General features: G+C 40.1%; 1 protein-coding gene across 6 annotated transcripts in view; it reads right to left on the bottom strand.

Moving 5' to 3' along the window:
• Nucleotides 1-961: 961 nt before the first annotated feature.
• Nucleotides 962-11,084, bottom strand: part of LOC129454041 (uncharacterized) — a 35,808-nt gene continuing 25,685 nt past the window's right edge. For 5 of the 6 annotated variants that reach the window (XM_073859335.1, XM_073859339.1, XM_073859337.1 and 2 more), the window contains 4 exons: nt 6,020-6,281; nt 5,797-5,936; nt 2,207-2,468; nt 962-2,123 (listed from right to left, as the gene is read on the bottom strand). In XM_073859335.1, coding sequence (XP_073715436.1) covers nt 1,961-2,123; nt 2,207-2,468; nt 5,797-5,936; nt 6,020-6,281 — 827 coding nt within the window. In that variant the 3' untranslated portion in view covers nt 962-1,960. The remainder of the gene's footprint in view (nt 2,124-2,206; nt 2,469-5,796; nt 5,937-6,019; nt 6,282-11,084) is intronic. The other variant, XM_073859340.1, reaches the window with a different exon arrangement.

Below are 11,084 nucleotides of genomic sequence, written 5' to 3'. Positions count from 1 at the left end.
CAAACGGGTGTTCGTGTAGGCTGTTAATTGTAAGACTTGCTTTGTGAAGTGTTGTGTCGAACTCCGTTCCCCCTATGTTTCCCTTTAGTGTAGTGCTTTTATAGCGTTTTCATCACGTTACATTTAGAAAGATTAAAGATTTGAATTGGTTATACTAAAAGGCATAATATCATGTATTTTATAATACAATTTATTAAATATTTCATACATTTGACATTTTTCTATTAGGGTATTTCTTTTAAAATATAGCCTGTCTTTTTCTTTTTTTTCCCTTTACTGGTCGTTTTAAAAATGTAATGTTTGCATACATAGTTAAATAAATATTATACATATAATATGATTCATACTGTAAAAATAATTGACTTACCATTAAGAACAATACAGATACATTACAGAAATGCACACATATACATCTCAGTAGCCATTAAAACTTTAAATATATAAATAATAAAACCTATAACGTGATAAAACCGCCATAAAAACACTACACTGAAGGGAAAAATAGGGGGAACATAGTGGCAACAGACTTCGACACAACAGAAGTCTTCATGTTATTTATGAGAGGTAGTGTTGTCATTTTTACTTTCACTTTCACGTGTTCCTTCCATCTGCCGTCGGTGTCGCCATTTCTCATTTCACCCGTTTTTGTGCGTACGCCTGGGTCAGAGCTTGCGTGACGGACCGCACATTTTCCCGTCAAGTTTGCTTTTTATAAATAACAACTATTGCGTAGAGAGTGGCGTACGCCGCCTTTTGTGCGTACGCAACGTTTATAAATGAGGCCCCAGGTCTCTACGCCAGTCAGAATATTTAGGATCCAGCACGGACGCCAGATCCCATCAGAAAATATCAGCTACTCAGCAGAGCTGTTAATACCAAAATTAGCGTTTAACGTCTTCTGTCAGTTAAAAGGTTGATTGATTAAAACTAAAGAAGAGCACAAGCCAAGCAGGAGACAAAGTTATATGATGGTAAATAGGAACAGAGTTTTATTGAATAATCTCAGTTGCATAAGTCTACATGTTGAAACTTCATCTGCCGAGTATAAATTCAACATGAATTGTTCAACCAAAATGGCTTAACAGTATCATCCCATAAACCTTGGGCTTCCATAAACATTCTCTTTATCTATCTCTGTTTACACAGACAGGACAGCTCATGAAACATGAGATTGAACAATAATGAAATCAATAACACATATAAATAATCTAATGAATGAGTTAATAAATGAATAAACAATAATATAAATGATAAAAGTGATAATAATGAAATTGATAATAATAATATTAGTATTGAAACATCATATGGACAAAAGTCATATGGATAACTAATGATTATAAAATGATTATGTAAATAAATGATTAGAAATAAACTAAAAAACACAAAAATAAAAACATTCCGCATGTGAGGATCTAAGGTAGGATCCATCACAATACTAAACAAACAAATGGTGTTTGTTTGTTTGGTGGTGCTTTAACATGGGTTCATATTAAAGATATTAGAATTATATGGAAGCCCAGCCAGTAGCGCATTGCAGTAGTCCAGCCTGGACAGTACAAGAGCTTTGACTAGGACCTGCGTAGCATGCTCATTTAGGAAAGGTCTAATTTTCCTAATATTGTAGAGGATGAATCTACAAGAGCGAGCAGTGCTGGCAACATGCTCAGTGAAGCTAAGCTGATCATTAATGACCACTCCCAGGTTTTTGGCCGTCCTGGAAGGCAAGATGGTGGAAGAACCTAGCTGAATGAAAAGGTTGTGCTGAATCTTTGGTTCAGATGATATGACAAACAGTTCTGTCTTCGCTAGGTTAAGCTGGAGATGGTGATCCTTCATTCAGAGTGAGATGTCCCTCAGGCATGCCGAGATGCAGGCAGAAACCGTGGGATCATCAGGGTGGAACGACAAGTGGAGTTGAGTGTCGTCCGCATAGCAGTGGTATGAAGCGCGTTTGGTGTGATTAGCCCCTAAGAACGCCTGTTCCTGCCTGATACACCTCCACTTTAGCAAGAGAAAGAATTTTTGAACTTCCAGGTATGATGACGTTCACATATCGTCCGTTTATATTGTGACATTTCACAGACACAGACTGACCCGCTGCAACACCATTCAGCACAGCACATCTAAGAGAAAAACAACAACTTTATAATTCTCTGTAAAATTGAGAGTTTTCTCTCACATGTTTTCACAGCATTAATTACTTCACCTGTTATTATTGTTGCCGTTGTTTTCCAAAGAGTTCCCTATACGAATTTCTGCTCCGTTGAGTCGCTCCGCACAGCAGTCTCCTCTGTTTGTGATGACGACTGTAGAGATGTAGTAAGAATCCAGAAGATCCAGTCTCCACCAGGGGTTATCAGATGTGTCAGTATGGGTGCAGGTTAAGGGTGAATTGTCAATGGCATTTGATGCTTCCCAACCATATCCTGTGGATGACTGTACAGCCCGTCCTCTTAATGCCAAATCCTCTAGAAAAGATGAAATGAGAATTAGACCAACACCATTAATAGATCTCATGTGAGGATGTGGAGGCTTAGGAGTTAAGATAAAGATGGGGTATAAGATCTATGTCTGTGTTGTGTTTGACAGTAGTGTTGATAAACAAATAAAAGCTGTGTTAGACTGTGTTTTTATTATTCGTGGTGCTTGCATTTATGCAAACCATCACTATTATTATTCCTCAGGGATATTTTTCTTCTTACATGGACACTTTTTTGGCGCGTAACTCGCTCGCTTTGTCGTAGACTCATGAAAGACAGCTCAAATCGACCGGCTTATTGATGAGAGGTGTGCTATGTGTGCTATGACTTCTATTAGCGATCGTGTGCAGGATTTCCAAATGGGGGAGGGTCAACCACCCGAAAAATCCCATTGACTTAACATTGCACCAATGTCATAGCTCTGGTCGAGGATTTTGTAGAAACATGTGGGTTACAACATTTAAAGAGTGTGGTAGGTTCTGTTAGAACATACATCACAATGGGGTGTACATTGTACCCCTAGGGTGTAAGAGGCACCCGAAAGTGCCCTAATGAAAACCAACAGGGCGAAAATCCCATAGACTTAACATTGCGGAAAATTGAATGGGTCATTGGTCGGAGCGAGGATTTTACTCAGGCATCCAATCAGTTTCTTAGGATCCTTACAGAGGTAATAAGCCACGCCCCTACCAACATAAAATTCAAACAGTTATATCTTAAAATCTGAATGTCATGGCATCATCGGGATTGGGTTATATCAATGATGCTGGCAAGTAGCTGATGGAGCATCATCATCGGCCACTACCAAGCCCTACCACGCCCCAGCAACCGAAGACAGTACCCAAGCAAACGATCCCATAGACTGCTATTATAAAATGCCCAGAAGCATATCTTCGCACCACAGTGTCATAGAGACGGGGGTGGGCTCATTTTACTCAGGCATCCAATCAATTTCTCAAGATCCTTACAGATGTATTAAACCACACCCCTAGCAACCAAATAGGAGCACCCTAGCAACTGAATTAACAAAGACCTATATCTCCGCATCCGAATATCATAGAGACACAGGGTTTGTACAGTTTTACTCTAGACTAGGAGTATAATCACTTGTGGATGGCAATTTTCGCCCTAGCAACCAAATACCGTACCCTAGCAACCGAATAAACAAAGCATTATATCTCTGCATCAAAATATCGTAGAGACACAGGGGTTGGACCATTTTACTTGTGACTCGGAGTATGATCATTCTTGGATGATATTGTTCCCCAAAATTTGCCACGGCAAGCACCACTTCACCTTTTCTTCAGGAATCTAGTCTTTGTTTATTAGCTAAACGTACCTTTCTGTACATAAAAGATTTCAAAACTGTTTCGGAATTTGGCTTTTTCCCTCTAATCAATTTGACACGCCATAAAATCAGTATATATAATAATAATAATAATAATAATAATAATAATATATGTATATAAAAATATAATAAAAATTTTGCAATGCTCATAAAGAATATAACTCTAAAAGAAATTATGGCAGCATATGCATATTAAAATAATACACATAATATTTAGCAGTTGAAGACAAAATTATTGCACTTATTATATAGTTTCTAATGTCCACATCTAGCCCACATAAGACTTACTAAAAAAGAATTTGGGCACTGGTATTATAATAGCAGTCTTTAAACATGATGGAACAACAGCCTGATCCAATGAAGTGTTAAAAATGTCTGTGAGGACAGGAGCCAGCTGATCAGCACATTCTTTCAACACCCGTCCTGGGATATTATCAGGTCCTGCTGCCTTCTGAGCATTTACTTTTTAAGGGTCCTCCGAACGTCAGTTATGTTGAGACTAAGTACCTCCTCATCTGAATGAGGAACACTTTTCCTTGCAGAAGTGTTATTCAGTGCTTCAAAATGTCCAAAGTATGTATTAAGTTCATTAAGAAAATATATGTTGTCCACACAGGGTAGAGGAGCAGCCTTGTAGTCTGTCACAGTCTTTATGCCCTGCCCTAATGGCCGATTCAAGTTGGCTCTTGCTGTTCTGAGCACCACCATATCACCAGCATTTCGTGTATTTAGCATTGCAGATACCTTGCCAGTCATCCAGGGCTTCTGATTGGCTCGGATAATGATATTTTTGGTTAAACCTACATCCTTCCGTGCACTTCTGAATATATGCAGACACAGACGCAGCATAATCTTCCACATAAATATGTTGATTAATAGTTGGAGCCTCCTTGAACAAATCCTAGTTCGTATGGTCAAAGCAATCCTGCAATGCTGACATAGCGCCCTCAGGCCGCACTCTTACCTTCCTTACAGATGCTTTTTTCCTATTAAGCATAGGCCTGTATGCAAAAAGTAACATCCACAGAGAGATGGTCAGAAGAGCCAATGTGAGGGCGAGAGACTGCCTTAAAAGCCTTTTTGATGTCAGTATAGGCTAAATCCAGTCTGTTTATACCCCTAGTGGCAAAGTCCACATACTGATGGAAATGAGGGAGAACTGTCCCCATGTTAGCCTGGTTAAAATCTACTGCGCTACAATAAAAACACCCTCCCAATGTGAGTCTTGCAAATCACTGATGGAACGGTGGAGCACATTCAGGGCCTTTTTGGTATTTGCACTAGGTGGGATATACACTGGTGTAATAATGATAGTTGTATATTCTCTAGGCAGGTAGGAAGGTCTGCATTTAATAGACAGAAACTCTACATCCAGAGAACAATGACTTGAGACCACTGTGGCACTATTACACCAGCTGTTGTTTGTGATTTTCCACTGAGAACACAGCTCCTATCTGACCTGAACATTGTTAGCCATTGTCACCCGAAACAGAAGGGTTTAGCCATGTTTCTGTCAGAACTATAACACAACAGTTTCCCATCTCCCATTTAGTAGAAAGGTTCAGCTCCAGTTTCCTATCGCCCCGCCTATCGCACCGCCTCCGTCTTCTCCGGAAGTGGCTGGTGCCTATGGGAGACTCCGCTGTTTCATAGGCTGCTGGGTCTAGCTGTCGTAGCAGTCTGATGCTATTCAGAGTCTCCCCAGTGATTGTGTCAATGATCCCTGAACTGCATACTTTATGTAGTTCTAACAAAAAATGACGATCATATATTAGTTAAGCTCTGCTATGCTGCATATAAACTGCTGAACTCACTTGTCTAAGTGGCTTATTTCCTATTAAATGTCTGATATTATTGGGAGCCACTGTGGCCGCAGCCGGGCAGAGTGCCGCCATTTTGTTCTGTAGTAAGGTTTAAAGTTGACCAGACTTTAAGCTAATGGTTCAGCAAGACTAAGAACCACCGTACCTGCTTTATAGACCTCCACTTGAGCAAGAGAAAGAATTTTTGAACTTCCAGGTATGATGACGTTCACATATCGTCCGTTCATATTGTCACAGGACACAGACACAGACTGACCCGCTGCCACACCATCCAGCATAGCACATCTAAGAGAAAAACATCACCTTTATAATCCTCTGTAAAATTGAGAGTTTTCTCTCACATGTTTTTACAGCATCAATAACTTCACCTGGGATTATTGTTGCCGTTGTTTTCCAAAGAGTTTCCAATACGAATTTCTGCTCCGTCGAGTCGATCCGCACAGCAGTCTTTTCTGTTAGTGATGACGACTGTAGAGATGTAGTAAGAATCCAGAAGATCCAGTCTCCACCAGGGGTTATCAGATGTGTCAGTATGGGTGCAGGTTAAGGGTGAATTGTCAATGGCATTTGATGCTTCCCAACCATATCCTGTGGATGACTGTACAGCCCGTCCTCTTAATGCCAAATTCTCTAGAAAAGATGAAATGAGAATTAGACCAACACCATTAAAGAGCCAGTAAGATGCCAATTTTAAGTGTCCTATCACTGTTTATAAGTCCTGGACAACAGGTTTAAAGGCTCTCTAAGCGAATCTGCAAACGATAGTTATTGTTGACGTTTGAAACTGTTTTCAAACAGACGGAGCGTAGCTAACTCCTCCCCCTCCCTTCCGTGCCTTCAAAACGCGCCCAACCCCCACCCCCAAATACTTTTTGTCGTTTATTGGCTGGAATACTTTGTTTTGTTATGTGATGATCACGTTTTTTTACAGTTTGATCAGCGGACAGGCAACAAGGAGATAGTGAGGAGATGTTTCCGGTATGTGGGTGATTCTCACGAAACCATTGGAACACCACGGCACTAATGATTTTAGCTATAAAATGTGTAATATAGTAATATTAAAAAGCATCAGAATTAACACAATACTGTGTTCTACCTTGCACAATGTGTGATTTTAACATAAGAATTTACAATTTGTCAATTTTATCTAATTTTCTGCTTAAATTCTCATTACCGCAATGCGTCCGGCTATGTTTGAACATGCGTTATGTTGTAATTTAAACAAATGAACACAAAAATATTTAGAAAAAAAATAAATTGATGTTTTGCTAGACTACTTTAGATAACAGAAAAATAATTTACTGAATATTCATGTATAATAATAATGAAGAAAAATTAGGGAAATGTTGTGTCCATGCCTGATGTTCTCATCCTCCGCAACACTTTTTGAGAACAGTTTAAGCACACATACAGAATTTTAATAAAGTTTGATTTTGAGTGACCAAGCACATGGACCAGTTACTTCAAGATGGCTACCAGGTAAGATCATCTTTTTATATCTTTCCAGTTAAATTTGAAATATTCTCTTGTCAGAATGCTTACACAACATTTTGATTATCATTACCGAAACAGGTTGTTTTCTACATTTCGGAAATGTTTTGATTTACAATTTTTTTATGAAAATGTTCTTTATTAAAGTCTTATTATATGCACTGAATAAAAAATGAGCAAAGCCTTCATGGCTTCTCTATTTTTAGCAAAACATACTGGGGTACCTCATCCTCCGCAACACCATTCTCATATACCGCAATTATTTAATAGCAGTTGCGGTGAAGAGAACTTCTGTTTCGGAAATGAGAATTTAAGCATATTGTTTATTACTTTTAAATATCTCTTATGAATTTAATACAAATTTAAAATGTAATAACTGTTGATATTTTGCTTTATGATGCTTCATTGTAGACAATCAGCAAGTGAGAAAAAAGCTTAAGCAAAGGCCAGGTTGACAAAGTTCAGGGAGAAACTTTACAACATCCCAGAATGGCTCGAGGAGCACAGAAGGAAGGAGAGAAAGAGGTTAGGTTTGGAGATATTACTAGCAGGTGTATTTAGCAAAAAACACACTACAGTGTTAGGAAATGTACATGACACACACAACACAACGCAACAAGTCTATAATATATTATGATGTGTACATACATTTTTTTCTTCCAATGTTGTGAGACATGCTAATTTAATGTAATGCTTTCTTTCCACTTTCAGGTATCAAAGACAACCTAGCGATGGCACGCCACGCGTCTAGGCGCTGCAACAGCAGTTGCTTCACAAGATCCACAAAGTTGGATCCCATGTGTGCCAGCATCTCAGCTCCCTGCGACCGCACAATGCGCGGTGTCTGGAGCGTCAGATTGCTGCCTGGGGGCGAGGGACAAAGGGAGACTACCTCCTTTCTACGCAGTGCATGAGTCACAGACACCAGAGAGGATGGCCTATAAGCGCCCAGCGCTGTGACAGAAAGGGGGTTGCCGCACAATTCATTAGGACTGTGCATTAACCCTTTCCGCCACTGCTGTCTTTGCAGCATGTGGGTTGTGTTCGACAGTGGGGGAGGGGGGGGGCGTGTTGTAGACACTTATGTGAGGACGGGCCCTGGGTCGAGCAACACAAAACCAACTGAAGAGAAAAATGCTCTGTTTTTGACAAAATAACAATCTTTATTACATTTAACACACAAACATTTCAACATAAAGTCCCTGCGTCGCCCGCAACAGCCAGGGGGACATCCAACGAGACTCTCATTCTTTTCCGCCGCTCAGCGTTCTGTCCTTCACAGCACTCTCGTCAGGAACGCAGCTTCGTTCCGGACAGCAGTCCCCCAGGACCCGGTTTCTTGCATCATATACTGGAGGATTTGTGCCAGGGACTCTTGCGATGCACCACCGGTTCTGGTCCATGAGACACAGGGTGGTGAGGTAGGAAGTGGCTCATAGCCTTAGAGCTTTTCACCGCTTCCGATAAATGCTCCGTGATTGTGCCCACCGTGTCCCCACACAGGCCGGATAGAGAAACAGGCGTGACTGTGCATGAGCACCATGAGTGGTCTTCGTGGCCCTTATCGCCATAGTGTGCAATGCAGACAGAGCCTCTTCCGGCGTGGGTATGCCTTTTCGGACAGGTGTGCTGTCATGAGGCTTCACTACCCTCAAAGCTGTGCCACACCATCCAAGGACAAGGACAAGGGGCAGAGGTGAGCAGCCACAGCGTCCTTGATGGGGGGAATACACAGGTAGCCTACCTAAGAAAAAAAAATGGGGGGAGGGGTAGCCCACGCTTTGGTGACTTTCCTCCGAGCAGCAGCGGGGCGGCCCGAGTGAAGAAAACAAAAGTCAAGCTTGCTTCTCTGGGAATCTTGTGGGGTGCTCCACTCAATCTCGAGTCCTGCATGGCTTTAAAGAGAATGCGCACCAGTTCCTTGTAGAAGGAGGTCTGTGTGGCTGATGCACCACGTGGAGCCTGGTCCCAGTGTCCGTCCAACGCTGTCGTGGCAGCTCCCGGTTCAGGACACAGGCTCTCGGCAACAAACTGAAGTGGTGAGAGAGGGGAGGACGACCACCTGCGGCTCTTTGCCAGCAGTGGGACACTGCAGTAAGAAACATCCAAGGGCGATGTTGAGCCGGGTCCTGAGCACCTTCATCGGGAGATCCTCACAATAAGGGACACCCTGAGCCAACAATCGCCGCCTTTGGTGGTGAATTCGTGTGAATTGGGTGGGTCCATCAGACCTCCGCACCACAAGCAGATTTGCGACATCCCGGAACATAGAGAGGGCTGCTTACATTTTAACCTAAATACAATTTTGCTGCCTATGAAGTCTGTCCTAAAGCATTTCTCATTGTCATTGTCTCATAAGGCAGCGAGTCAACAAGTCAGCTGTCTAAGCTTTCGGACACAGCCTCTCTCTCTCGCGCATTAACAGATACAGAATGATAAAAGGTCAAAAGACCAAATCATATCCAGCAAGGAAATATTTTTCATCTTATTTACACAAATGTTTTGTGATATCCAGCTGACATTAGCTGGCCATTTCTCAATCCGATGGTTGCAGCCTTCAGAGCTCGCATTTGTAAGCAGCATATGTCATCAAGACCATCTTATTTCAGTATGTTAAATGCAAAATGGGGACTTAAATATGACACAAAGGTATATTAATATAGGCCTTCCTGTTCTCATGTTTTTTCTATAATATTTTTTTCAAAGACTACACAATAAAACAGTTTTGAACTTGAACGCATGATGCTGTAAATATTATCATTTTTTTCTACTTTATAATTTGATTTTAACAAAATCTCAGGCTAGTATATGTATTCTCATTACCGAAATAATTAACCTCATTTCCGAAACCTATGTATCATTACCGCAACAGATACTTATTAAATGTTAATTTCATTAATAGAAGCATAATACTTTTAATTTAAATGCATGTGCAGAATCTCCAAATTATGTTCTTTCAGGTTTGTCATGTCATTTTGAAAATGTGTCAGGTTTCTTAAAAATATTTTAAAAAAATAGTTGCAAATTGTGGAAGGTGTTGCGGTATATGAGCTAAATAAAACAAAATAAAAAAACGGTTAAATTTAAAATAAATATTATTTCAGAATTTCAATTTACTGTGCATGACTATTAATAATCCATGTTTAAAAATGTGAAATTATATTAGCTTTTCTAACAGTGTTGATGTTTTCTGACAGTTGCGGTAATGAGATTTTTTAGGACTTGCTTTTGAAATTATGTTACAAAAAGTGTTAAATGATAAGTAAACTTTTTTAAATTAATGTTCCCATATAGTCCAGACTCTGTTTCTAATGTCTGGTGGGAAAAAAAGTACATTTAAGCAATTTTTACATTTTCATGCTTGACATTTTTCAAACCAAGTTTTCGTGAGAATCACCCATATAACAAAAAATGTTTTATGGTCTAAACCGCTTCAATTCGCTTAGAGCGCCTTTAAATGCATGCAAGATCAAAAAACAATGTAATTTTCTCAAAATATAAATTTAAAATTACCCAATTTCTCAGAGATCCTCAAATTATTTGTGTGAAGCCCACCTTTCAGTAGCCTACTTTGCTCTGATTGGTCAACTGACCCAGTCTCTGCACAGACCACAGATCAGTGGCACAGACCAACAATAGTGCAACATGTATTAAAAAGGGCTTATATCATTTACTGAGAAGACATTATCAAGATCAATACACAACATTCACAATTAATCCAAGCGATAAAAACGACGACAGAAAATAAAGTTTTTAAACTCATTTAAGCATTTATGTAAGCTAACCGGGTCATAGCAAAACCCTAAGTGCAACATGTGTTAGCCGCTTGCTAACGTAATTCCCTGACCGTATATTAAGAGTTTAAACACCGACATCAATGCACATCATTCATCATTAATCCAAGCAATAAAAATGACGACAGACGCTAACATTTTACACTCA

Source organism: Misgurnus anguillicaudatus, chromosome 21 (genome assembly GCF_027580225.2).
Source record: "Misgurnus anguillicaudatus chromosome 21, ASM2758022v2, whole genome shotgun sequence".
Classification (NCBI taxonomy): Eukaryota; Metazoa; Chordata; class Actinopteri; order Cypriniformes; family Cobitidae; genus Misgurnus; species Misgurnus anguillicaudatus.
The sequence above is the reverse complement of the archived record's forward strand: the minus strand, read 5'-3'. Positions and strand labels throughout refer to the sequence as shown.